The sequence below is a fragment of the Drosophila simulans genome, chromosome 3L (assembly GCF_016746395.2).
Source record: "Drosophila simulans strain w501 chromosome 3L, Prin_Dsim_3.1, whole genome shotgun sequence".
Lineage (NCBI taxonomy): Eukaryota > Metazoa > Arthropoda > Insecta > Diptera > Drosophilidae > Drosophila > Drosophila simulans.
Window position 1 is genome coordinate 1,570,563 of NC_052522.2, and position 27,048 is coordinate 1,597,610.

At 50.1% G+C, this 27,048-nt stretch overlaps 8 protein-coding genes across 13 annotated transcripts; 4 read left to right on the plus strand and 4 right to left on the minus strand.

Annotated features, from left to right (window-relative positions):
• Positions 1 to 130: 130 nt before the first annotated feature.
• LOC6739601 lies at positions 131 to 1,833 on the plus strand. The gene is made up of 3 exons (XM_002076457.4): positions 131 to 458; positions 516 to 608; positions 667 to 1,833. The coding sequence occupies exons 1-3, from the start codon at positions 240 to 242 to the stop codon at positions 1,828 to 1,830; spliced, it is 1,476 nt and encodes a 491-aa protein (XP_002076493.2). The 5' UTR covers positions 131 to 239; the 3' UTR covers positions 1,831 to 1,833.
• Positions 1,834 to 2,017: 184 nt separating this feature from the next.
• On the plus strand, positions 2,018 to 14,601 carry LOC6739596 (2-oxoglutarate dehydrogenase, mitochondrial). Of its 3 annotated transcripts, XM_016174349.3 has the most exons (10): positions 2,018 to 2,247; positions 2,388 to 2,751; positions 2,812 to 2,884; positions 2,941 to 3,251; positions 3,306 to 4,120; positions 4,180 to 4,334; positions 4,390 to 5,287; positions 5,351 to 5,505; positions 13,734 to 13,975; positions 14,033 to 14,601. In XM_016174349.3, exons 1-10 carry the CDS (start codon positions 2,020 to 2,022, stop codon positions 14,512 to 14,514), a joined length of 3,723 nt encoding a protein of 1,240 aa, XP_016029860.1. In that variant the 5' UTR covers positions 2,018 to 2,019; the 3' UTR covers positions 14,515 to 14,601. The 3 variants fall into 3 exon arrangements, with proteins under 3 accessions (XP_016029860.1, XP_016029859.1, XP_016029861.1); XM_016174348.3 differs by having other exon boundaries at positions 13,734 to 14,601; XM_016174350.3 differs by having other exon boundaries at positions 4,390 to 5,505; positions 13,734 to 14,601.
• LOC27206407 (titin homolog) lies at positions 7,848 to 12,968 on the minus strand. The gene has a single exon (XM_016174346.3). The coding sequence runs from the start codon at positions 12,770 to 12,772 to the stop codon at positions 8,177 to 8,179; it is 4,596 nt and encodes a 1,531-aa protein (XP_016029862.1). The 5' UTR covers positions 12,773 to 12,968; the 3' UTR covers positions 7,848 to 8,176.
• Positions 14,559 to 15,454, minus strand: LOC6736367 (protein OPI10 homolog). Its single transcript, XM_016170478.3, has 2 exons — positions 14,920 to 15,454; positions 14,559 to 14,834 (listed from the first exon to the last, which is right to left on the minus strand). The coding sequence occupies exons 1-2, from the start codon at positions 15,313 to 15,315 to the stop codon at positions 14,637 to 14,639; spliced, it is 594 nt and encodes a 197-aa protein (XP_016029863.1). The 5' UTR covers positions 15,316 to 15,454; the 3' UTR covers positions 14,559 to 14,636.
• A 128-nt stretch (positions 15,455 to 15,582) lies between these two features.
• On the plus strand, positions 15,583 to 20,379 carry LOC6736368 (iron-sulfur clusters transporter ABCB7, mitochondrial). Of its 2 annotated transcripts, none has more exons than XM_016170636.3 (6): positions 15,583 to 15,837; positions 17,635 to 17,761; positions 18,020 to 18,245; positions 18,306 to 18,460; positions 18,520 to 19,868; positions 19,944 to 20,379. In XM_016170636.3, exons 1-6 carry the CDS (start codon positions 15,721 to 15,723, stop codon positions 20,199 to 20,201), a joined length of 2,232 nt encoding a protein of 743 aa, XP_016029865.1. In that variant the 5' UTR covers positions 15,583 to 15,720; the 3' UTR covers positions 20,202 to 20,379. The 2 variants fall into 2 exon arrangements, with proteins under 2 accessions (XP_016029865.1, XP_016029866.1); XM_016170637.3 differs by having other exon boundaries at positions 18,122 to 18,245.
• Positions 16,072 to 17,612, plus strand: LOC27209454 (SET domain-containing protein 4). The gene has a single exon (XM_016184880.3). The coding sequence runs from the start codon at positions 16,134 to 16,136 to the stop codon at positions 17,472 to 17,474; it is 1,341 nt and encodes a 446-aa protein (XP_016029864.1). The 5' UTR covers positions 16,072 to 16,133; the 3' UTR covers positions 17,475 to 17,612.
• A 10-nt stretch (positions 20,380 to 20,389) lies between the features above and the next one.
• LOC6736370 (vitamin K-dependent gamma-carboxylase) lies at positions 20,390 to 26,544 on the minus strand. Of its 3 annotated transcripts, none has more exons than XM_039294231.2 (4): positions 26,213 to 26,544; positions 22,285 to 22,914; positions 21,880 to 22,226; positions 20,390 to 21,812 (listed from the first exon to the last, which is right to left on the minus strand). In XM_039294231.2, the coding sequence occupies exons 2-4, from the start codon at positions 22,869 to 22,871 to the stop codon at positions 20,728 to 20,730; spliced, it is 2,019 nt and encodes a 672-aa protein (XP_039150165.1). In that variant the 5' UTR covers positions 22,872 to 22,914; positions 26,213 to 26,544; the 3' UTR covers positions 20,390 to 20,727. The 3 variants fall into 3 exon arrangements, with proteins under 3 accessions (XP_039150165.1, XP_016029867.1, XP_002083246.2); XM_016170477.3 differs by having other exon boundaries at positions 22,285 to 22,888; positions 26,213 to 26,543; XM_002083210.4 differs by lacking the exon at positions 26,213 to 26,544 and having other exon boundaries at positions 22,285 to 22,964.
• On the minus strand, positions 22,998 to 25,582 carry LOC27206264. The gene has a single exon (XM_016170476.3). It carries the CDS (start codon positions 25,140 to 25,142, stop codon positions 24,399 to 24,401), a length of 744 nt encoding a protein of 247 aa, XP_016029868.1. The 5' UTR covers positions 25,143 to 25,582; the 3' UTR covers positions 22,998 to 24,398.
• Positions 26,545 to 27,048: the final 504 nt, after the last annotated feature.

The following is a 27,048-nucleotide window of genomic DNA, read 5'->3' on the forward strand; positions in this document are numbered from 1 at the left end:
CAAAATGTGTATGTATTTTCTTGAAAGTATTTTAAATTTTTGGAACCAATATATTTGCTGGACAGAAACGAAAATAAAAGGGAACCACTTCTGTTCCAGCATAGTTCCGGTTCCGCTTCTGAAGTACCGTTGTTAAAAATATTTAGTCAACGCTGCTGTGATCAAAATTGACAGTTTTATTAAAAATAGATTAGATGCAATAGAATAATTTTTTGGACCGTAAAGTGCAAAATTTACATATGATCTGTGTCAAAAGAATGCCGTGGAGCAATGTTCGCATATTTGTGAAGCTCGCTTCCCAGCGATGCCAGCTCCTAAGTGTGGGCTCCATCCAAGAGGCGTCTGCAGGACACCGATCGGGCTCCTTCGAATCGGATGCTCTGGCGAGTACTTCGAATGCCAGGCACATGGAGTGCCTGTTCGCCACGTGGCTGAGGGACAATAACTCGGTCAATGGAGTGGGTTATGTGACCTGCGGTCAAAAAACCTATTTACATTGCTTTTTGATTTTGCAGACCTGGCAGAATTTCTTCAAGGGAATGGTAGAGCAACAAATAGACTCGCAACCGCCTCTGAACCAAGAAGCAACAAGAGATATTCTTCCCTCGGTAATTTCGATCTTCTTTAATATGATTTTCATTCTTCAAGTTCTTTGTTTAATCACAGATAGGAACCACATCGCCAACAGATGCAGCGATTGGGGCTCCAGTTCTGGGAAGGAGAAAAGCAATCTCTTCTTCGGCACTGCAGAGTCCTTTGGACACTTCGGAAGCGGACTTCAACAGTTGCGTGGCTCAGTCTCAAAAGGAGGATATTGGAGTGCTTTCACACTCAACGAATATCAGAACTTGTGGCATATACGACAAACCGGAACTGCCCACATTGCCCAAAGAACGCATCCTGAAAGGCTGTTCAATGGACGGATCAAATACATGCAGTAAAGCTCATACATCGATTTTAATGGGGAATGAAATGGCACACAACATTTCCAAAAACTTGAACAGAAAAATGTCGCGAAAAAATACTCCAGAGAAGCCAGAAAACCCACATAAGCATGAAGAAATCTTGACGGGTTCCAGAAGAACCGGAAACTCACGCAACAACTTTCAAAAGAAATACGGCTCATTCGAAATTTTTATGAAATTTTGGAAACACGCACACGCCTTGGATAAGTATAAGCGGCATATTGGTCCAGTAATGGTTGTGAAGAAGCGTTCAAAAACCAATTCAAAGCCAATTAACGTCATGTACTTCAAAAATTATTTCGAAAAGGGACTACGCCTAAGGAAGGAAAGATTAAATAAAAGCAAAACCAATAAGGAAATCCAATTGCCTTCAAAATGTCCTAAGGAGCCCGGAGCTAAAGAAACCATTGAAACTTCCAGTATACCACAATCACACCCAGAAACAAAGCAAAGCACACATGTTCCAAGACACAAAAGCGATACATATGAGACCCTTGAGGAACTGATCAACGATATTGATGACATCGCCTTAAATGAGCAGTTGTCTGAATCTATTGAGCCAGAGAAACCCAAGAAAGGCAGTACAACACCGAAGCTGTTAGAAAACACTCCCAAAAAGATGCCAAAGAATTTCAAAACGGCACTGAGGGTATTTAAGCCCGAAGAAAAGGTTATCCCAAAATCGGATAATAATATCAAGCCCAATCCCGTTTCCAAGTCCGACAAGACCAAATTAAGTAAGCCGAAAACTGAAAAATACATTCCTTTGAGGGTTTTCAATACACCAAAAGCAGACGAAGACAAGTCGTGGATATATTGGGATGAGTTAGCAGTTAAAAGCCTACGAAAACCAACTCAAGATTAGCACTTTAGGAATCCAAGAAAGAAGATGGGCAGCCTCTCCATTCTTCGAACTGAAACTGACCTATCGAATCTCAGCATGTCTTGCCACAAGTGATTACTAATATGAGCTGAACTCACAACTTTCTCAGCCTTCGAACCCTAAGCATCAAATTCAAAATTTAGCAGGTATTTCGGTAGTCCCTTGTAGAACATGAACCAATGTCGTCTGAGGAGTCTGGCGCGGATCAGGAGGAGCCTGGCACTGGGTCTGCGGGGAACTGACCACCACGTCCCCGCCCGTCAAGCCCTCCGCACCATTCAAACGACCTCACAGCGGCGAGGTGTCCATGATCTCGACTCCTTCGCCAATGGATGCAGTGCCGCCTACATCGAGGGACTCTACAACAAGTGGAAGCGCAATCCCAATTCCGTGGATGAGGTGAGTCCTATAATTACTTTATATTAATATTGTTTGAATAATTATATTATATATTCATAATAATTATAAATATATTATATTATTTTATATTGTTTAAATAAACGTATTTAAAGTATTTATCTAATTAAATCCGCGTTCAGTCCTGGAGCGAGCTCTTCAGCGGCAACGATGGGTCCACCGCCAAGAGACGTCCTCTTCAGGTTGCGCACTCCCGGAAGTACAGACGTCCTCCGGTTGAAAGGATAGCTGTGAAGGCTCGATCGGGCGAGAGGACGGCTTCCGGCGGCGCATCTGCAGCTCCAGCCGCACCTCCCAGCGACTGGAAGAACATTGATGACCACCACGTGATCCAGGCCATCATCCGGGCCTATCAATCGCGCGGTCACTTGGCCGCCGATCTGGATCCCTTGGGTATTGTTGGTCCGAAGAAGCGTACGTCGGTGGATGGCAGCCAACGACATGCCGCCAGGGAGGTGCTCCGCCAGCACTTCTCCTATATATTTAGTAAGCTAATTATTGTGGTTAGAAGTTATCTATAACTGAATCTATATTCCTTTATTGCAGATGACCTCAATACCGTGTTCAAGTTGCCCTCATCCACAATGATAGGCGGTGATCAGGAATTTCTGACACTAAAGTGGGTTTCCAATAGATCCAGTCCATCGAGAAATTAATAAGTACCTTTCCCACCAGAGAGATCCTGGATCGCTTGGAGCGCATCTATTGCGGCCACATTGGAGTGGAGTACATGCAGATCACGTCGTTGACAAAGACCAACTGGATTCGCGACCGTTTCGAGAAGCCTGGTGGCATGGACTTGACCAAGGAGGAGAAGAAGCTCATCCTTGAGCGTCTTACTCGCTCGACGGGATTCGAAAACTTCCTGGCGAAGAAGTTCTCGTCGGAGAAGCGTTTCGGACTGGAGGGCTGCGACATCATGATACCCGCTATAAAGGAGGTAGTGGACCGGGCTACGGACCATGGCGTGGAGTCAATTTTAATAGGTACATCACAAGGGACCAAAACCTTTTTTATCACTAATCCTAAACGTCTTCTAGGAATGGCGCATCGAGGGCGGCTCAATGTCCTGGCCAACATCTGTCGCAAGCCCATTTCGGACATCCTGTCTCAGTTCCACGGTTTGCAGGCCACCGACTCCGGATCTGGGGACGTTAAGTACCATCTGGGTGTGTTTCAAGAGCGGCTCAACCGACAGACAAACCGCATGGTGCGCATCACCGTGGTGGCGAATCCCTCCCACTTGGAGCACGTCAACCCGGTGCTCCTGGGTAAGGCCCGAGCGGAGATGTTCCAACGGGGCGACACATGTGGCAGCACGGTGATGCCCATCATCATCCACGGAGATGCCTCCTTTTCCGGTCAGGGCGTGGTCTACGAATCAATGCATCTGTCCGACCTGCCCAACTACACCACATACGGCACCATTCACATTGTGTCCAACAACCAGGTGGGCTTCACGACAGATCCGCGTTTCTCCCGCTCCTCGCGCTACTGCACGGACGTTGCCAAGGTGGTGAATGCTCCGATACTGCACGTGAATGCCGACGATCCGGAGGCGTGCATCCAGTGCGCTCGCATTGCCATCGACTATCGGACACGATTCAAGAAGGACGTGGTCATCGACATAGTTGGCTACCGCCGCAACGGGCACAATGAGGCGGATGAACCCATGTTCACCCAGCCGCTGATGTACCAGCGCATAAAGAAACTGAAGCCGTGCCTCCAGCTCTACGCCGATAAGTTGATCAAGGAGGGTGTCGTCACGGACAGCGAGTTCAAGGCAATGGTGTCCAATTACGAAAAGATCTGCGAGGAGGCTTGGGCCAAGTCCAAGACCATCAAGACTATAAAGGTGAGTCGATTTGCTGACAGGCCAGTCGCCCCATTCAACTGGCCATCCACATTCCACAGTACTCCTCCTGGATCGACTCTCCCTGGCCAGGATTCTTCGAGGGCCGTGATCGCCTGAAACTGTGCCCCACTGGCATCAGCACAGACACCCTGAAGACGATTGGCCAAATGTTCTCGACTCCTCCCCCGCCGGAGCACAAGTTCGAGACACACAAGTGAGTACAGAATGGGTGGGTTATATTCCTTCCTAACCATGGCAATCCTTTCCAGGGGCATCCTTCGCATACTGGCCCAGCGTACGCAGATGGTGCAGGACAAAGTGGCGGACTGGTCGCTGGGCGAGGCCTTCGCCTTCGGCTCGCTCCTTAAGGAGGGCATCCACGTTCGACTATCCGGCCAGGATGTGGAGCGCGGCACCTTTTCGCACCGGCACCACGTCCTGCACCACCAGTCGGAGGACAAGGTGGTGTACAACTCACTGGACCACCTCTATCCCGACCAGGCGCCCTACTCCGTCTCCAACAGCTCCCTGTCGGAGTGTGCGGTCCTCGGATTCGAGCACGGCTACTCCATGGCCAGTCCCAATGCTTTGGTCATGTGGGAAGGCCAGTTTGGGGACTTCTGCAACACGGCGCAGTGCATCATCGACACGTTCATAGCCAGCGGCGAGACCAAGTGGGTGCGCCAGTCCGGAGTCGTCATGTTGCTGCCACACAGCATGGAGGGCATGGGCCCGGAGCACTCTTCCGGCCGTATTGAGCGCTTCCTGCAGATGAGCGACGACGATCCGGACGTCTATCCGGACACCTGCGACGCCGACTTTGTGGCTCGCCAGCTGATGAACGTCAACTGGATTGTGACGAATCTATCCACGCCCGCGAATCTGTTCCACTGCCTGCGCCGCCAGGTGAAGATGGGCTTCCGGAAGCCGCTGATTAACTTTTCGCCCAAGTCACTGCTCCGCCATCCGCTGGCGCGAAGTCCCTTCAAGGACTTCAACGAGTGCAGTTGCTTCCAGCGCATCATTCCCGACAAAGGACCCGCCGGCAAGAAGCCCGACTGCGTTGAGAAGCTTGTCTTCTGCACGGGAAAGGTCTACTACGATCTCGTCAAGGAGCGCGACGATCACGAGCAGGTGGAGACGGTGGCCCTGGTGAGAGTGGAACAGGTGAGACGCCTCCTACCGCAACGCCTCTTGTTCACGATAACCATGATTCCGCGCATCCTCCAGCTCTGTCCCTTTCCCTACGACCTGATCAGCCAGCAGCTGGAGTTGTATCCCAAGGCGGAGCTGCTGTGGGCCCAGGAGGAGCACAAGAACATGGGCGGCTGGTTCTACGTGCAGCCGCGTTTCGATACGGCGCTCCTCAAGAACGAAAACGAATCGTAAGTCCTAGATAGTACACCCCGTCTCCCAAATGCCAAGGTGCAATGCCAGGCCTTGGGCTACTCCCCTTCGGGTGATTCAATTCAGGTGCGATTAGCGTCGACGCACCTTCAGATCGGTGTCAATCGTTGTTGGTGACGCCTCCTCCGCGGACGCCTCCTGCTCTATCATCGCTCGACAGCCGAGATTCCGAGGTGGCAAGATGGCTGCGGGCTGCGTCATGGTGATGGCGATTAGCGATGGTGACACCCGAGCCAAAAGCATGCCAACCGCACAGGTTTTAGCTAAGATACCCAGTGTTTGCGAGCACGAAGGGGTATATCCATTTGCATGGTCTATATAACAGAAATCTATGTAGATTTGGAACGGCCGAATTCGATCCCAAACTGGAAAACGATTGTTTTCAATTCCTCCTCATAAACTTTCAGAAACTAGTTGCATTGTTTCAAGTAACTTAAGTTAGTGCCTATGGCACTTAATCAAAGTACTAGGCACTAATCATTGTCACTAGTTGAGTGTTGATATCCCTTTGTAATCAAACGTGTGCCAAGGTTGTTCTGCCCCAAAGATATTTACAATCTTGCAGACCGCTTCTGTAAACTCTGCCAAATATATAGTTGTTTGGTTTTCGGTGGTGTAACGCACTTGGCCTCGCCAGAGTTCATCTGGCGCCCCCGAAAGTTCGTTTGCCTGCCCTCCACCTACCATATAGTGAGGTGATTCTCTGACCTGGTCGGCATAATAAATTAGGTTACTAGTAACGATCAATTGCCGTCGGCTCCAAATAATTTGTACAATTTGGCAACTGCGTTGTTAGTAATTGGCCCGGTCCGAACGACCTCGTTGCAGATCGCGGACAGCCATGTCGATGTTGGACATCGCATTGTGCTCGCAGAGAACTGGCGCAAGGAACTTGGCACAGATTCGCGGCGTTTGATACCGAAACACATCCCCGCATCTCCGCATCCTCGGCTGCCCGCCTTATAGACCTTATAGATATTGTATCTCGCCTCTCCACCAAAGTCTCATTCGCATGCGGACCCAACAATGGTTCCTAATAACGCCAGTGCTGCGCTAGATTTCTGCGCTGATTTATGGAAACAATATTGCCGCCCCGACCACGAAATTCAAAATAATATTATGTACGAAAGAGATATATGATTTCATGAGCAAAAAGCCGCCTGCGAGGACTCTTCTCTGCACTTGAAATCTTTGATGTTTGATGTTTCGGTCTTCATAAGTGTTCCCAACTATCGCTCAACTCGAAATTCCGAACATATAGAATGAAATGTGCTTTGTTTTTCAATTGCTTCGTGCAAATATGTAGGTGCACTGGAAAAAATAGGTTCTAGAAATATGTGAGCGATTTCCTTCACTTTTGGCGTTATGAACAGATGTATCTTTCACCTTTTGGGAATATCTTTTGCATTCGTAATCAAACAACCCTATAAATACACCTGATTTAAATTGATTTATTAAAATTACCTGATTTCTGATTGAGAAATGTCAAAATGTACCTCCTTTGTTTGCCTGTTTGGCATAATTTATTTGACAGCTGATTTCTTCCGGTGTACTCGTCACCAGACTCACATAATGTCTTGATCGCACATTTAGTACTTGGTTGCCAGCCCCGAGAACTGAATGAAAATCCCGCCCGAGGCCTTAGGAATGTAGCATATTCGCAGGTCCGCGTCTACTATATGATGGCATGCCTCATTCCCATTCCCATTTCCATCCCCAAACCCATTCCCAATCCGAGTCCCCGAGCGCTATGATGTTCGTTGATGTTTATGGGTGGCATGTGCGATGTGTGTTTTCCGAGCTTCTTTGTTGTTTTTGTCAGCGCGAATTAAAATCTCAGATAATTGCGAGAGATTCTCGCTAAGAATTCCTGTAGCGCCGAGCCAAACGCCTTGACAATCAATTATGAGAAATGTCCGATGATCTTGGGCGGAATGTTTTTGTTTCGTTTTCTATATATCCGAGATATATGTATATATATCGGATGCAGGCCACTGCACGCCAAATCCCGCCAAAGTTTTATTAATGGCACGCATTTCTCTGGGAATTCTTGGGGGCTATTTGGACACTGATGGAGTGGGTGGCATCTAATGGCGACTGCTGATTGAGCTGTTCGCCTGACCCTGGTAGGTCGCGCACCATTCATTCATCGGATTGCTCAGATAGGCTTTATAAATAAACCGGACAACGTGGAGGAGGATCGAGAATCGAGAATCGCGGGAAGCATCAATCGCCGAATGGCAAGCATCGGAATAAACAGATCCATAAAAGTTTTATGAGTAATTGGCTTTGGAGCGGCCCAAAATAGAACCACCTCGCATAACTGAAATATTCTCCGCTTTATTTATCAGTAAATAGCTTGTTTATAATTACACATACAGATTATACTTAGATGTAAACGAAGGCCTGGAATAAGTTACACTAAACACTAGGATACACATAAGACTAGGCTACTACTGATATGTACATATAGACTGACTAGGACGAATCACTATAACGTAACTGAATGTCGAGTTGAGATCCTTAAAAAATTACCTCGCATGGCGGACAATTTTTTAATTGCACTCAAAGATGGCTGGACACGGGACACGGGACACCACTGGGTGGGATTCGGTGGGTTGGTCTGCTGGTCTACTGGTCTACTGGCGTCTACACCATGTTCCATATGCTGTAGCTGGCCGCCCGGCGCTCCTCCTCGGCCACCTGCTCGTAGTCAATCTCCAGGTACTCCTTGGTGCCGAAGCGCACCTTCCGCCCGGTGTACTTCTTGATGTAGCTGACGTGGGCGGGCACCTCCTTTCCCTCGATCTCCAGCTTGTACGAGATGCTGGTGATCCGTTCCAGCACTCGGCCGCGCTTCCAGCGCACCTGCGTCTTACGATAGCGCTCCGCGTAGAGCACCAGGTCGCCAATCTTGTACTCCCTTACGTGCAGGCAGGATTTGAGTTCTTTGGCCAGCTCGGGCTCCTCCGCGGGCGCCTTGGGCTCCTCCTCGTCGTCCGTCACGTAGGCTATGGCCCGCTCGATGGTCTCCACCTCCGGGATGGCGGGTTCCTCGGGCTCCGGCTGCAGGAAGAATGTGTCGCCGACGGAGAGGCGTCGCTTCTGTCGCTTTATGATCACCTTCTTTTTGATCTTGCGCGGCTTCTTGGGCTCCGGCGCAGGCTCGACTTCAGGTTCCGGTTCGACCTCCTCGAGAGCTTGGGTTTCGGCAGTTGCTTCCTCCACGGGAGTTTCTTCTTCAGGCTTTGCGCTATCCTCATCTGCAGTCGTTGCCTTTTTCGCCTCCTCCTTTGGTTTCGCTTGCTTCTTGGGCGGAGTAAGCTTGTTGATCCTGGAGGACAGCTCGTTGATCTTGTTCCTATCGCGCAGTATGTTGCTCAGCTTGCTGGACTCATTCTTCTCCTGCTTCTCGGGCTCCTTGTCAATGGAATTCTTGCGCACCAGCTTCTTCAGGTGCGTAGGCTTCTTCTTTACGAGCGGCTCCTGATTCTTGGCCGCATCGTGCGGCTGCTCGACCGTCTCGATCTTGACGGGCTGCACCGGTCCGGCGAGTACTTTCAGCTCCGGCATGGTGACTAGACTGTCGCCGGGAGGCGGCTGCTCTCCGGCTTTTGTAGCGGCGGACGAGTGTGCCTGCTGCTCTGGCGATGACTCTTCGTGCCTCAATGTCGCTGCTATTTGCGGCGCAATGTCAGCGCCGATGGCCACCTGTTGCGGCGTCGCTGGCACCAGCGCCTCCTGATCGATGATGGGTTCCTTGGACTCGGGCAATGGATCTTGCGGGGCTGCGGTTGCTGCCGGCACCACCAGCACCGTTTCACCAACCAACTCCGCTAGTTTCAGGCTGGCGCGTCTGGTTCGATCGCCTGCTGGCGCTAGATTGCCAATCGACGGATCGGCATCGATCTCTGATTTGGCCGCTGGTGTTGCAGTTGTCGCCGGTGTTGCTGCTGCAACTACAACTGGTGCTGCAGTCGCCGCTGTTCCTTGGCCGCTCTTGGCACTGGGCAACTTGGCTGGCACCGCGGTGACCTCTGGCGTAGCCAATTGTTCACTCGTCGACGTCTCCTTCTCCTCGGCTATCGATGCCGTTTCCCTCGAGTTGCCAATGCAATCTTTTGTTGTCGATGATGCTGCTCTTGGGGATGTGCATGTAGATGTGGATGGGGCAGCCGTGTCGCCCATTAATTTCTGCTTCTTCTTGCGCTTGACAATCGCCTCCGAGTCGGAGGGTCGCCTCTGAGTGATGAGAACATCGCTCTGCTCGACGGCCGGCTCCACCTTGATCTTGGATGGTTCCACGGCGGCGATCGAGGCGCGTCTGGGGTTCTTCACCTTCACGATGACTTTCTTCTTGGTCTTGGGCGCTGGTGGCGATGTGGGTGACTCATCTGGCAGTGGCACTTCAACTGCTTCAGATGCTTTGATTTCCGACACAGCATTACTTTTGTTTACTTCTGCTGTTTCTTTGGGTTCCGATTCCTTAGGAGTCGCTTCTCTTTTCGGAGAGAGCCCCTTAATGGTTTCTTCCTTGGTAGTCTGCTCCTTGGGAGTAACATCTTTGACGGATTTTGACTTGAGTTCACTCTGCACCTTGGCCAGGAACTCAATTTTAGCCTGGGTTTTGCTCTTCTCGGGCTGCTTGACTTGTTCGGCTGTCTTCGGTAGTTCTCCATTAATTTTTGGTTCTTCTCCTTTTACCTCTGAGATTTTAGGATCTCTAGATTCATTAGTAGGCGATTTTAAAACATCCTTCCCAAGTTTCTCCTCCAGTGGCTCAGAAGATTCCTTTCTTTCCATGGGTAGTTTGACATCCAAATTATCTTGATCCTTTTGCAACTTTCCATCTTGGTTTTCCAACTCTTTCGATTCTTGAATATCCTTCTTTTCTTCTTTTTTACTGACTTCAATCTCCTTTCTAATATCCTTTTCACTAGCTTTTGATTCTTTGCTTGCATTTAGTTGCTGCTTTTCATTTGTTTGAGCTTCCCGTTCTGCAGAATCTTCCAAGAGCTCCCTAGCAAATGGTGTCTGTTCTCTGTGCACCTTAGTATCCTTAGAGGCATTTACCAGTTCCTCCCCAGCTTGCTCCTTTTCCTCCTCGGCCTCATCAAAGTAGCTGCGTCGCCGCACTTTCTTCACAAAGCGAAAGGACACTGGAGCAGCTTGATCTCCAGCTGGTGTCGCCTGGGTCTGCTCCGCCGCAGATTCCGCCTCGCTCTCCGTGCTGTACTGCTTGAGCACTCCCTTCACCTCGCTGAGGGCACCGGAGATCCTTGCCTTGAGCTTGTTTAGCCGCTCGATCACATCCTCGGGCTTCTCCTCCACGGAGTCCTGCGAGCGGACGCGTCGCTGGCGCCGCAGACGTGTCCTTTCGGGTAGCACAGAATCCACATCGATGGAGGAGGTGCTGTCGCGGCTAATAGATGTGCGCTTTATATCGCCCAGCAACGGAGCATGCGCAGCGGGAGCACTCGGCTCCACATTGCGTATACTACGACTCGTGGCACCCAGTCTAGAGACTGGCGACTCCGGACGCGGACTCCTGCTGGGCAGTGATGGACTGGGTGTCTTCAGCTCGTACTTCATCTCGCTGGGCTGCTGCTCTGTGGCGCTAGTATTGTTGTTGTCATCCGCCTGTTCCGTCGGCTGATCCAGTTGCTCGGCGGGGTAAACCTCGACCACCGTATCTGTCTCCCGCTCCTCGCTGACTTTGCTCACGGTCATGTCCGCTCCGGCGGCCGCCTCGCTCCAAAGGTTACCCGTCTCCGGATGGGCACAGATCAGTTCGATGGCGTCGGTCAAAAGGTCGAGCAGCTCCCAGTCCCAATCCCAGTTCCTCTCGGCGAGGAAGGCGCGCACGGAGCTTTTCAGTAATTCTATATTTGGCCGAGTTCGATTCGCGTTCGGATTTGGATTCGGATTCGGATTTGGGTTCCGCTCGCGGGTCAGTAGCCGACCGAGATCCACGTCCACTTGCTCTGGCGACGATTCGCGGGCGTCTGAGAGATCGTCGGACTGCTGGTGGTTGCTATTCCGATTCAGATTCTGATTTTGGTGCTGCTGCTGCTGCTGGCGATGGCGATGGTGATGCTGTTGGCCATTCGCATCTATTGTCTGCTCCCTGGCCAAACATATTGACTGCTGCTCGCGATCTCTCATATTTGGCTCATTATGATCTTCGGCCTTCTCTAATTTGCTTTGCTCGCATATTTCGCGTTTATTTTTGGCCCCATCCATGGCGTCGTCGTTTTTGTGGTCGTGTCGCCGCTGGCCGAAGGCGTCATTAAGATTTTCCGCCTGTTGATGCTCGATTTCCCTTGCCACGTTCAAGTTTAATGCGAATGGGAGTGCTTCTGCCGTCGCCGTCTGCTCCTCGGCCTCGGGTTCATTATCAAGCATCGGCGGCACCTTATGTACACCAGCTCCTCCTCCGCCTCCGCCTCCTCCATCTATTTCGTCTATTTTGTCTATTTCGGTGACTTTGTCGAGGCCCGGCTGCGTCATTGTTGTTGTGGCGGCGGTGGGTGGATGTGGGTATTCGGGCCCATCTTCAGGCATTGCTCGATAATTGGGAAAGCTAACAAATCGTTTTTTAATTATGGGAAATTCCTGGGACGCCTGCTCAGCGGGTGCGGTGGCCACCTGTCCGCGTCGGGTCATGGTGGTGCTCATTTCTGGGAAATGGCCGTCGGAATTCTTGCGGGGCAATTGCAGCAGTTTGGGAAAGTTCATCTGACACGGGGCGTATATTTGATGTATGGGGAATCTTGCTGTGCACGGTGCGTATACTTGATGTGGGCTGAATAGTTGAGTTTCACTTAAAATTGTGTGGTTCTCTGCGTCTTTCTGGTTCTTGAAAGCTACATCCCAGCAAAGCAAGGGAAATCCTTGGCTGCTCCTTGAATTCAGATGCAAGGGAAACTTTTCTGCTTGCATTGGTTGATAATATGGGTGGCAGCCCTGCATGTTCCTGCTTCCACTCGCGTGATTCATGGGGAAGCTGCTCTGCCAAGTGATTCCTTGGCCCACCGGAAATCGCCCTGCCATTCCGAGCACTTCCGGCGCCGCCGCCTTTGACCAACAAAACACGGCTGACTCAGCTCCCTGATTTGCGATGCCATCAACAAGCCACTGCGAATTATGAATATTATTATTAGCTGCTGCCTGCGACATCAATGTCGTCTGCTCCTCCGCTTCCCCCGACTCCGCTGGCCAATCCGCCTGCTGTGTGTTTGTCATCTTGTGGGCGTGGCCGTGGAACTTGCTCTCCTGCTGACCTATTGTCGTGGCCAACACGCGACCAAAGCGGGCTTATTCCTCCGATCACTATCGACTATGTTTCACTCAACACGTTGCAAGCTAAACTGGCGCAATCCGTCGGCGGCTGCACCGTGATCCGTCTATCTCAATCCGTTCCCAGTGGCTGCGCCTCGCTGGCAACCATCCGATCATTGATCAGTCTGCAATCTATGTAATTGCACATGAGTTGTGCGGCGTCTGGTGAGCATAGAATCGAATTCACAATGCCCTGCAGATGGATACTTATAGTCATTTTTTTCAAATAACCAAAATAAAACTGTTCGCAACATTTGGTGCTATAAGATAAAAACAAGCTATTTGTTGTTCAAGACAGTATTTAGTATTTATAATTTCCCAAACAAAAATGTATTTATAATAATGTTCTCTCAGCCAACGTAAACATAATTTTATTATCTTCCCAGTGTTCAAATATGTGCTATTAGTTTTAAAAATTCCCTCCAATCAGCAAAAAGTAGATAATACTAATCTGATATAACTAGACATGGTTCCCATGTAGACCCATGGGTCTTCTCTTGAATTAACTACAGGGCATATCAATGTTGATAGATCTTGTAAAACAATAGAAATCAAAGTTTGGTCAGGGGAGGTCGCGCGTGTTTCGGATGCTGGGCAGACCGAGGAGCGCTCTTGTAGTCGTCTATATGCACATGGGATAGGGTCTACTATATAGCCGAAATATATATGTCAGCTTGCCAAATTGGTTTTTTGCGGGCCACAAAAAGAACGATAGGCGAAGAGACCGAATAAAAATCAGCTCGCATCGCCCACCGACAATGCTATTGTTTAAATAGACCACAGAGCACGGCGCTATTTGGGTGACGTGGGGAAATACTGGGTGTCCATTCAGCAATTCTAATCCCATTTTGTTTCTTCCTCGCAGGCGCTGCGTGTCCTACCACGGACGACCGCCCAGCGCCTCGCCAGCGACGGGCAACAAGGTGCAGCACTACAGCGAGTACAAGGCCCTGATCACGAGCATCTTCGGGGAGCTGACGCCGGAGAACAAGAAGCGAATCGAGGATCGGATCAAGAAGCAGCAGGCTAAGGCCAAGGCGGATGCACAATCGAAACCCAGTACTAAGCCACCAGCCTCTCCACCAAAGGGTTCGTCGCCGCCACCAGGTAAGGGCGAATCTGGAGGAAAAAAGAGATCCGATTCGTCTCCATCTGCGTCTATAGCTCCTACAGGTCCAGCACCCCGTAAGCCACTGATCAGTCTGCCAAGTAGACCTCCAAGGGGTGGAAAGCAGAGGTCCGGTTCGGCACCACCTCCTGATCTGGTTGATGGCGCTTCGGCTGCTCGAAAAATGGAACCAGATGCTCCTGCCCACGATGGCTCATCACCGTCAGCGTGGAAGAGGTCGGGTTCGGCTCCAGCACCGGGTGTAGCTCCCACGGCATCGGCCTCTCGCAGTCCGTCTAGAAAGCCACCTTCACCCGCTCACGACGGCATATCTCCTTCTACAAGGCAAGAATCCTCAAGCAAAAAGAAATCAGGGTCGGCTCCAGCTCCGACGCCAACTCCTCGTGGACCATTCCGGACTGCGCCCTCCAACACAGAGTTCATAAAGCGCAGACCTGCTAAAGATTCCGGCAGTAGAAATGAAACCCAAAGCACTCCCGGGGAGTCGGAACTGGACCCAACAAAACCCAAGCCCTAGTTTAAATCCTCCTTTGTAAGTCCACCAATAAAGATAGGTAATAGTTACAGAAAGAATATAAATATAAAACTTTGCTTGTAATATCAACAACTTGTGGAGACGACGCCTCCATTGTCTTTTGCTCAGTATTTCCAAAAGTTTGGGTTCTGTTCCATGCGACGCTGGAAATTCGTATACCAGTTCTGGACGACGGAGAAGGGCACAAAGGTCTCGCTCGAGATGGGCGGGATGTCTCTGGCTGCCACTCCGAAGCTGGAGGCGTAGTTGAAGAAGTTCTCCAACATTCGCTGCCCAAATTGCTTGTTGTCGTTGGCAGTGGACTGAAAAATGGAAAAGGGGTTAGATTTGAATCTCAATTATTGGGCCAACAATATCGGTTGGCAACTACTGATCTTCAGAACTTACCACGGCTGGCGTCTGTTGGGCCACTGTTAGCTCCGGTTCGAGGGAAACTCCAATCTGTGCGATGTGTGAGATCTCCTGGCTGCCGAAGACCATCCCGTGAGCCTGGGCCTCCAGCTCGTGACTCTTCTTCAGCTGGGCGATTTTGAAGATGGCTGATGGCTTGTTGTTGTTTATGTGACCCAGGTACTGCCATGTGGGTGCTGCGTTCGCGTCCGGCCAGCTGAAGTATATCGCAGCGGAGGTGCCGACGGGCAGGGGCGATACGCCGGTGAGGAATACTACCAGGTAGTTCACGGATTCTATGTCGGGCACATTCACGAGCAGCTTGGTGGCGTCCACGGCCACAAAATCCGATTGGGGCAGGCGTCCGGAGACTATCAGACCGAATAGCGACATTTTCGAGCGGTGGACTATTCCAGAATCCGATATGCCCGCTTTGTTGGGGGAGGAGATATATGGAGATGCGCAAAAAGGAACTACCTTGTCGATGCTTTCATTTCTGATGGAGTACGACAGCCCACTACGTTTCTAACAAAAAATATATATTAAAGTATCTTGGAATTTGTTGCTTGCATATGCTCTGACAGTTGATGCATATTCAAAAATCCTAAAAATAGTAGCATTTTTTTTATTTTAAATGGAACTGGTTCAGGCGGCGACTGTTAGCTGGCGTGCCATTCACAGCGATACGGCAACTCCAAACAGCTGACGCTGCCATGCGAATGCTGATATCGTAGCAAAAACACAGGGACGGTGCGAAAGAAGAGGGACTTTATTTTGTTTTCGCCTGGCAATTGAGTAATGGCCGGACTCCTTCACCTGACCAAGCAGTGCAGCATCCACCTACCCGCCCACTTGGGACGCGCGAAATGCTACACACTCGCTAAGGGACCGGGAACACACGTGCAGGCAAGAGTGGTGAGTGCTCGGCTTCTAGACCCATTTCAAGGCCACCTGCCAGACTATCTAGACTAGATTACGATTTCGTAATTACGCGTAAATACGCAATGAATTGGCGGTTTGATTGAGTGGGGCCAGCAAGCGATCGGCGGGGAAAGCAGTCTGCGTGTGCGTTGTTTTGGTCCTTCTCCACTTTCATTCGATCAATCCTGAATTAATGCTCCACGCTATGGCTTATTTCGTTGCAGCAAGCATAGAGTTAGACCAAAACAGCGCACACACAGACTTGGAGGCTCGATCGGGTATTGGGGACAATGGGTCGCACGCAGCGTCGCCGGCATCAGAGGGCCAAGAAGTCTGACGAGGATTCGGGTTCCCTGCACGACCTCTACGTTCATCTGCACTCCGTTGGCTGGCAGAACCACACTCACTTGTCTGCCCAATACTACGAACAGACAGGTCGAGGACTATGCTCTAAACAGGACAGCTTTTCCCCGGAGGATGAGCTTATTCGCCTACCCGTTGCTTGTCTCATAAGCATAGCGACTCTGGAATCTGATGGGCCATTCAAAAGTCTCTTCAACGAGGAGTTATTTGACAAGGACTCCAGAATTTCCTTTCAGGCACTGATAGCCTGTTATATTTTGTACCACAAGCACCTGCAGGAGTGTTCGCTAGGGACCCACTCCTCTACTTACGCTGCTTATTTGGACACCCTGCCCAGGTGCTACTCCACTCCGTATTTCTGCTCCATACCCGAGCTACAGTGTCTGCCAGAATCCCTGCTAGAGCGGACCGTGGCCCAGAACCGTCAGATAAGAGGTTACTTTGAAATAATGAAGAACATTGTACACAACTGCGATTGCTGTGGGAAGAGCTACGGCCATGAGATTTGGACACTCGCACACTTTAAGTGGGCCTACTTCAGCGTAAACACCAGAAGCGTCCACCTTAGTTCCCGCTTTCTGAAAAAGCAGAGCAACTACTTTCAGCCGCTTATCAGTGGCGACACCAACTTGGCATTGGCTCCGTTCCTGGATCTTTTTAACCACTCAGATCAAGTGGACATCACAGCGGGGATTGAAGGTCCTGATTACGTCCTAACATTAAAATCTCTACCATTTTCCAAGACCAAACCATATGATCAATTGTTCATCAGCTACGGTGCTTTGCCCAACTTTAAGCTATTGACAGAATATGGCTTTTGGCTACGAGGAAATAAACACGATTACTTTGAAGTGTCCCTGCTGGACATTGAGCACATGATTAAGCACAACAAGGAGCTATCAACGCAAACCTTTCACCGGAACATCTTTAAATTCATCAGGGAGCACAATCTGAACGATCAAATGTTCGTGCACATCGACGATGGATGCTCTCACAACCTAAGGGTGGTGCTGCACCTGATCTTCAAGCAGCAGGCCTACTTTCCCAACATCCTCAATCAGATTGCCTTTGGAGACGCCGAGCAGTTTCAGGACGTGCAGCCAGAGCTGTCGTACCTCGTAGAATACAAAATAAAGGAATACGAGATATTTGGTAGAGAGCTGGATAAGCTTCCCAAACTGACGGAAAGTGGTGCAGTAGCACGGTCTTACCTCCAAGAGTGTATCCGTTACCTCGCTGACTTTCAATCGGTGCATCTAGCTACATAGAAGCTGTATAGGCTGAGCTTAGAATTTACAACAAGGCATTGAAATGAATAATAATAGTTATTAAAGAAGAACTACTTAAGTTTATATTGTTCGAGGCATTTACATTTTTGTAATAAATCACAGAAAATTTAAACTTTATTTTGTAATTGACCCCTTTCAGCTGTACTCTTCGCTGACTAAGGTTGATGATAAGAACAGCAACGATGCCAAGCGGAAGAAGATTACCCCGTTTACGCCCACGCCGGGCAGCAAGCTCCTGGGTGGAGTATTCGGCAAGAAGGCCAAAGGTAGGTGCCGTGGGGCAGCATCAGTTACCCAGTAAATAACCAATGCCCGACTACCCTGATTAATACAGCACCCCTGCAGATCCGCAGGCTTTTTATTTAGTACTAGCCTCTCACGCTTTTTTTATTGACTAACCAACCCAAAATTGATTTTGTTTTGTGGACCGAGTACGTGCGTCCGTTTGTTTCTTTGTTTGTTTGTGCGCTTGTTGTGTTGAGCGCCTGTCTGAATTTGGCTGCATCCAAGTGAATTCAATGCAGGTGGAGCCCCAGCAGCAGCAGCAGCAAAAACAACAACGCTACAGCGGCAGCGACCTTACCGCCCACAACAACAGCAATCACGACTATGTCATGTTCATATAGGGGGCGGCAGCGATGGTGGCTCGGGATTGGGCAAGCTAGACGCGCCGGAGGTCACCTCCAAGGATATGCTGCGTGCCATGATGGCCTACATCTGGCCAAAGGAGGATCCACTGGTGCGAAAGCGGTAAGTTTATCTGACTATGCCTGAGTATACTTTATTATTTATTGTTTTCCAAATGGACAGGGTGGGTATTTCCCTGGGTCTGTTGGCTGGCTCCAAGCTGCTGACCGTCTGTGTGCCCTTCTTGTTCAAAGGAGCCGTGGACACGATGACAACGCTGAACATGGACACTGCCCCGGATGCGGTCCTCTCCGCAGCCACCGCACTAATGCTGGGATGTAGGTTTCTTAGCCTGAGTTCCCTATCATAATAGATCTTAACTGTCTTTTTCCCGCAGATGGCATTGCTAGAGCCAGTGCGGCGGGCTTTAATGAGTTGCGGAATGCAGTGTTTGCCAAGGTGGCCCACCACTCGATCCGAAAGATCGCCAGCAATGTGTTCCTGCATCTGCACAACCTGGATCTGGCCTTCCATCTGAACAAACAAACTGGAGCACTGTCAAAGACCATCGATCGCGGATCGAGGGGCATTAACTTTGTGCTCTCCGCCATGGTCTTCAACATTGTGCCCACAATCTTTGAGCTGGCCCTCGTGTCCAGTATTCTGGGAGTGAAGTGTGGCCTGGCTTTCGCTGGTGTCAGCATGGGCTGCGTGGGCATATACGCTGCCTACACTCTGAGTGTGACCCAGTGGCGCACCCAGTTCCGTGTCTTCATGAACCAGGCGGAGAACGAGGCCGGCAACAAGGCCGTGGACTCGCTGATCAACTACGAGACGGTGAAGTACTTCAACAACGAAAAGTACGAGGCGGGCTGCTACAACGAGGTGCTGAAGAAGTATGAGGCGGCCAGCTTGAAGACTAGTTCCAGTCTGGCACTGCTCAACTTTGGCCAGAACGCCATCTTTAGCAGCGCACTGAGTCTGATTATGGTACTGGCCGCCAAGGAGATTGCCCAGGGCAACATGACGGTGGGAGATTTGGTGATGGTCAACGCCCTGCTCTTCCAGCTCTCGATCCCCCTTGGTTTTCTGGGCAGTGTTTATCGCGAGGTTCGGCAGGCTTTGCTGGACATGCAGGCCATGTTCACGTTGATGAACGTGGACAGTAGCATTCAGACGGCCGCCAATGCACAGCCCTTGTTTGTGGACACCACTAACTCATCCATTGAGTTCCGCAACGTAAACTTCGAGTACGAACCTGGCAAGCCCATTTTCCGAGACCTCAGTTTCACCATACCCGCCGGTAAAAACGTCGCCATTGTGGGCGGCTCTGGCTCAGGAAAATCGTCGATGGTACGCCTTCTCTTCCGCTTCTTTGAGCCAAACTCTGGTAAAGTGTTGATCGGTGGCCAGGATATCAGCGCCGTGGACTTGGAGAGCCTGCGCAAGGTTATTGCTGTGGTGCCGCAGGATTCGGTGCTATTCCACAACACCATCGAGCACAATATCCACTACGGCAACCTGTCCAAGTCCCACGCGGAGGTGCAGAATGCTGCCCGCATGGCTGATTTGCATGACTCCATCATGAGCTGGCCAGGACAGTACTCCACTCAGGTCGGCGAACGAGGATTAAAGTTATCTGGTGGCGAGAAGCAGCGCGTTGCCATCGCTAGGGCCATACTGAAGAACACGCCCATTCTGATCTTCGACGAGGCTACAAGCAGTCTGGACTCGATAACTGAACATGTGAGTGTTGGAATCGACTAAGTCAGAGGTATTATCTTGTACAAACTGACGGAATCGGATTTCTTCCCTTTGTAGAACATTCTGCAGGCTTTGACCCGCGCTACCTCAGGGCGCACCAGCATTTGCATTGCCCACCGTCTCTCGACGGTCAAGGATGCGGACGAGATTCTGGTGCTCGAGAACGGACGTGTAGGTGAACGTGGCACCCACTCGGAGCTCCTGAGGCAGAATGGCCTGTATGCCCGCCTCTGGGAGACGCAGACGCAGCAGTTCGACCCGAGCCGGGAGATCAATGAGGATGTGGAAGCGAAGAAGACGCGGGGCGTGGCGTAGACGAGGCTCCTAGCCTATGTATGTGTTTGTTATAATGTTATAACCATCCCCTTCGTTTGGCACTCCCTAGCCACTAAATTCAACGTAGAATCCTCCTGGCCCGGAGATTCGCTATTCATAGGCTTAAAGTATCATTGTGACGTTTGTAAATACAGCTGTAGATATGCGATAAGAGAAATTGGACGGGATGTGGTACAATATGGAACATTTATTATCAGTTTTATCACCCATACATTCGGTTATATCGCTCTGTTCCGGTTTCCAAGGTTTTGTTTCGAGATTCGATTGATTTCAGCGTATCGTTATGTAAATGCAAAATAATGTGATATTATTAAATGCATTTCATTGATATAGACAAAACCAAGAGGATTTGTATAGATACTTCGAATCGGACCTTCATTTTTTCAATACAAATTGTTATCCTCTTATTTATAGGCAATATAGGTTTTCATTGTGATTGAACAGATTTTATATCGAATCTAGATACGGCTAAAACCGAAATAGAGCCGATGGTTAGCCTTCTCCTTCAATCTCCCCCCTTTACGGCCTGCGGAATGGGCACATCGTAGAGCAAGTACATTAGGCAGTTGCCAATGTGGCCCAAAAACTGCTGGTAGTTGGTAACCCTATGCTGGAACTCCTGCCACAGCGGCAGGACAGACCGCTCCTCGATCTCAGGCTGTTCTATCGTGATGCCCTGCTCCAGCATCGTTTTGTTGGTGTATGTGAACAGATACGAAGCTGGCTTCTGGCCAATGGTGGTGACCAAGTGGGTGATGTTGCTCTCCAGACCGATGCTCTTGCCGGCTGTCAGGAAATAGGCCTCCGGATCCCGCTCGTTCCTGTACCGAACGTTTCCCTCGAGAATGGTCAGCGTGCAGTTGATGAGGTCCGGCGAGATGAAGTTCGTCAGAGTAAGTCCCGGGAAATCCGCCACGAAAATGACATCGGAGTAGTTGTTCCAGGCCAGCACCTCAGTCTCAATGGTGCGCAGCTTGGGCCGCATGTGGTTCAGTTCGTTCAGCAGTGGCAGCGACCAGGAGGTGCTCTCAAAGGGGGACCACTTGGCGCGGAGAAGATCCTCGCGTGGATCAAAGGAACGTTGCTGGAAGCGTCCGTTCATGGAGCACCAGATGTCGAAGTAGATGGAAATGTTCTTCCCAATATCTGGCTGTTTCTCTCGTATATTCTCCTCGATGCACCTGGCGTACTGCACTGCCATGTCGGCGTACTTCGTCCAGCGATCGTACTCCGTGAAGGCGTATGGATTCAGGTTGTGCACTTGGCGGCTCTCGTTGTCCACCACCTGAATGGATGTCTGCAGCGTGTCGTAGGAGTGCACCATCATGTCCCAGGAGTAGCCGTACAGCCCATTCGTCCAGTTGTTATAGCCCTTGGTGATGAAGTGTGAATAGGGCAGGAAGAGTTGCATTCCGCAGTAGGCGAGGATGAGACCCGTGCGCAGTCTGGCCAGGATTCTCGGCTTGGAAAGCTCTTCCTCTGGACCTTTTGAATGGACGACTGGAATTTTGGACCAGTTGCCTAGCCTCCTCGGCCAGTCGAAGCTGAAGAAGAGCGGCACTTCGGCCAGGCAAACCCAGGGAAACATGCCTGATGGGTAAGCAAAGTTACATAAATATTGATTTGTAGGATTATAAATAGTTAACATGACACTTACCTATTACAAACAGTCGGGAGTTCATTAGGTGAAAGCTGAGCATGAAAGGAGTGACCAGTAGGCGCGTTTTCTCCATAGTCATGAAAAAAGCTATGGACACGTCGAAGAAGGCGGTGAACCAATGCACGATGAGCAGGTCTATCAGCTCCGGATCAATCACTTGCCGGAACGGGGCAAAGACCCAGTGGTGGCTCAGATTGGACATCGCGTATCCGGATAGCCACTCCAGCGAGAATTTCTTCAGACCTGCGTACATGTACAGGACGAAGAACTGGAATTTGATTAAGAAGTAGTTCCAGTAGGGAATACAGCGACTCTTTCGTGGATTCAGCCAGCTGTCCAGGGAGCTGAAAGGTGGAAACAGCTCGTTTATTTGGAAATAGGGGATGTTAAAGGTATTCAGACCAGTAGGACTCCGCTTGGGTGAAGAGCAGCAATGTTCCCACCAGACCGAATAGATAGCTGTGGTTATTCCACGTCGGCTTGTCCAGCAGAAAGATGTACCAGTAGGGTATCAGGAAGGCCAGGCAGCTGGTCCTGAATCGATAGCCCAGCATGATGCCCCAGGCGCCCAGCCACATGCACAGATAGACGCAGCCCATCAGCGGATAGGCCAATGCCCGCATCCCGTTGAACAGTGGAAAGTGGCAGTGGAGCGGCTCCTGAAACCGCACGTCCAGCTGGCCGCCACCCCGCTCCTCCGCAATGTCAATCAGCATGGCTGCTCCGTAGAGCATGCGAAAGATGCCCAGGGCGGCTCCATCTACGGGTCTGTGTAGCCAGCTGGTAAAGTGGGCCAGGCTGGTGAAGTTGCTCAGATCGTGACCGAGGCAATCTCGAAAGATTTGGTTTAGGGAAAGGAAGGACTTCTTGGCACTCTTGTGATTTACATCTGTACGTGATTCTTCCGACGACCTTCGTGTATATTTTTGCGGATTAGGGTCCTCTGTGGCACTGGGTTTCGTGGGCAGCTTTCGCTTGGAGTTGGCCATTCTGCTGAATCTTGAATCTGTAAAGAAAGCGAAAGAACACGTCCTTTGCAAGTAGAGTAAACTTAATACTGATAGATCGACGTAGCTGCCCATAGATGACCCAAAGATCAATCCGCTCCAATCGTGTTTGGTATTTAAGTTTTGTAGAATTTATTGAAAAAGTTGACATAAATACATGCATGCATATTGTTGTATACTAAATATATAATATATGTGTTTTACATTTCGTTTGCTGACTCTTGCGTAAATATCTACGGTTCTGTTCGGATCGCTGGCGTGGAGCCCACGGAAAATATTGCTGTCGGATCGGTGTAAAAAAATAGATCAATTACGAAATGTACATCCATTATACTCGGTCAGTGAGTTATTATTGCAACGGATTTGCCCAGCTTCGTTTCCTCTAGTTTCGTCTCTAGTCCTGTCCGTGTGGAACGTGTGTGGTAACTGTGGTAACTGCCATCCGGGCCGGACATCCCAACTGGGAGCGCCGGCCGTCGAAAACGCAAATGCATATATACTTCGATCTGAATCTGAATGGGTCTAGCTGCTGGCCAGTGTCCTGTGCAGTGGTTCGCAAAATGTCCAAACGTCTTTGGGAACAGGAACAAGCTTTGAAAATGCCTCAAACTACATACATATACGAATACAATATAAGCCGTCGTCTGCTTGAATATAGGTTTTGATATTGGTTACGGTTAAGTACTTAATGTGATAGGTAGACGCACACGCGTCGTAGTGGAATCTCCGTCGGTCTGGTCGATCCGCAGGATCCCCAGACCCCGGAAGTCAGTTGGAAAATGAAGATGAAGGGGGAACCTCGGTGCCTGGGTTGAATGGGTTGAATGGTTAAACGGTAAATGGTTTAAATACGCGCCTGAATAACCGCTTTCGGTTTGTGTGTGTGTGTGTCTCTTTAAGTACGTTTAGTTGGTTTGCTTAGTTTTCTCGTTTTGTTTTCGGTTTAGTTTAATTTAAGTACGACAGTAATGCATAAATGACTAATATTTTTTGCTTCACATCTATTTTACTTGTGAGTTTGCCATTAAAATACTTTTGGTTTTCTTTATCGATTTCATTTCGTTATTTACGCAACGCTAAAACATTTTAAAATGCATTTTCAAAGTTAATTCAATAAATATGCTCTTGGTTTTCCATTAGATAGGTTCTGTAAGCTTTTAAAGATCTAGACAATGTTTTCGAGTGTCGAAAATTAGCATACAATGGGGGCACATAGTTGCTCCTCCGTCTGCTGCTCCATCAATCAGCCCAAGTCGGCGCACTCGGGGAATCCGCGGTGTGCTGCAGTAGGTATAGCAACCCTTGTTTGCCAGGCCGCGATGCAGTTCCTCCTCTTCCTCCTCCTCCAGCTGCTGCTCGTAATCATTCATCCGCTCCCTGCGCAGGCGCACTCTGTCCCTTGGGTACCTGCTCTCCAGCTGCTCATCCTCCCCATCCTGCTCAGCCTGTCCTGTGCTCCTGCTTCACCCTCGCCCGGTCACCGCTCTCCCGGCTGCCGGGCCCGTCCCTCTAGAGGCGATTCTGGTTGAGCTGGGAGCGCGGAGTGAAGGGACTGACCATCACGCCGCTGGGCCAGATGGCCTCGTTGAAGAGCTCGTTGAAGCGGTAGTCCGGAATGGAGATCTTGAACTTGCAGTACGACAACTGCGACAGGTTGGCATCGTTCTTCACCAGCTTGGTGCACTTGACCAGGTTCTTGTTGATCTTCAGCTCCTCGGCCAGGTGATCGATCACGTCCTCCTCGCTGGTGTTCGTGGCGAACTTGCCCACCTGCACCCAGCGCCCGTAGTCGCAGACCACCTGCAGTCGGTCTGAGTTGCAATTGTTCCCTACCACGATGAGGTTGTTCTGCTGCGGATGCTTCTTGCCGTCCAGTCCGCCACCCAGGCCACCGCCACCCACGCCGGCGGCCGAGGCGCCCAATGCCTGAAGCGGCTGGTTGCCAAACTGGAAGTACTGCTGGTACATACGGCCCTGGATCTGGTTGACCCCGTTGCACACCTTATTGACCTTTTCCTCGATGGTGTGCAGCTTGGCCGCGAAGGCGCGCGGCGACTGGTTCTTGCACTCGTCGCAGTGGAAGGATATCATCGGGTTCTTCTGGACCGCCTCGAAGACCGCGTCGTCGATGTTGACGCACGTGCGGTGGAACCTCCTCCGGCAGTCCTCAGCGCTGCACCCGATGCTCGTGGCGGCCGCCTCCTTGGCGGCGATCGATTTTTTGCACTTTGGGCAGTTGTTGTTGTCGGCCATGGTGACTTTGGTTGGTTGATTGGTTGGTTGGCTGGTTAGTTGGTTGGTGACTATCGATTCCGATTCTGAATCCGAACCCGAGTCTGATTCAAGCAGGCGGAAAAAGAGAATTCGAACTTTCAGGAAAAAACACACGCACACTGCGGAGTCACACAGTGGGTATATACACTACGGCCACAGCAACAACGGCAACAACAGCAGCAGCAGCAATAACAACAAGCGAGAAATTCGAGCGAAAGTCGCCTCCTCTCCGCTCCACCCTCTCTCACTCTTCTTCCTGTGTCTGCGTCCGTGTGTGTGTGTGGCGAGTGCTGTGTGTGTGTGTGCGGGAAGAGTGCTGAAATCGGGAAAGAGAAAACACGCAGACGACCGAAAAGTGACAACCGCACGCTCCGAAGTTTGCAGACTGACTGTGCGCGAGCCGCCGATTGCGCTTCCGAATTCGAGACCAGGTCCGATTCGGATTCGGAATAACAATCGGAATCGGATACACTCGGCACACCGTGCAATCCCAACACCACATGCAACCCCCGATAAAGCTGGCACGCCAGGGGTGGCTTTAACCACTATTCTCGCCATATGATTGACCAGCCGCCGACCCGACTGGCAACCAGTTTTGTTCTCGCCAGCACCCACCCCCAGTGCCACTCGATTGGGGCTCCTCTGCACGACAGTGTTGGAAATAGGGGTAAATGCAGTATGCTGCAGTGTGTTCAGTGGAAGGATAAGAAACACCGTTACACCAGTGATTTTAAGGTTATATGTTTTTTGACATTTTATACATTCACCTTACTTCTATATTTAACTGGCCTGATTGATGAAACATAAAATAATCTTGGACATTATAGGATCTGATATGTTAGCATACGCTTTTAACTGTAGTATGACATCGCTTTCAAGTTGTATAATTATATGATATATGATAGATTGTCCTTTAATGTGGAACTAGAATTCCAAAATAATACTAAATTTACTTTAAATACTACCATGCGTTTAGGCAAGGTCTTAGTAAACTTCAAAATTGCAATAACTTTACTTATAGTACAAATCGTACGAAGAGCACTACTTACTTTGTGTTGTTATGGCCAATTAATGCGGAAATGGGGTCAGCTTCATATACAAGTCGTTATAACAAATCCCCGGCTTACAGTCACTTCTGCTCCGCTCACAATCGCTTTTCAAGGCAATTAATCAAATTCACACCCGTAATTTGCTGCACTTGGGGCAGTAATTGGGGCCGTTATCCTGCTCCCTGCAGCGCGCCACCCGCCGAGTGCAACTGGCAACAGTTGGCCGTTTCCCGGATGAACTCTCACCTGCGGACGCAGCGACTGGGAAAAGGGAATCGCGAGCAACACAGTCCGCCAACTGAGGCTGTGCGCACGAGCTGCGTGGTATTTATACGCCACTCTGCTCCACTCGGAGATGTGTCCCTTCTGCTTTTCCTTTCCCTAATCCCTGGTGCCGCAGAGGGGATGATGGCCAAGTGATGTGGGCGGAAGTGGGGGTGTTTGCGCATGTCCTTGCCGGGAAATGGCAACGAAGTTGATAACAATAAACAAGTGAATTTCCGTTGACTGCGAGTTGCGACCTCAGAGTTACCAGGAATGCAGGTACTTACAATTATGAATTTTCCAATCCCATTTTTAATATGTAAGCACATATGAAGTTACATACGAGTAGAACTCGTAATTTAAATATATAAAATTTGTAGAGCACCAACTGATTGAATAGAAACCAATATACCCCTGGGAAATAGTTGGGAGGTGCGAGAATGGCCGGAAAATGCAAATAAAATTTGCAGGTGCTGCGGCAGCAGCTGTTATTGTTTGCCATCCGCCGCCAGGATTTGCCTGGCGGACACCTGCGGTAATTGGGTTTCATTAAGTGCTGGTTGCCGGGCGGC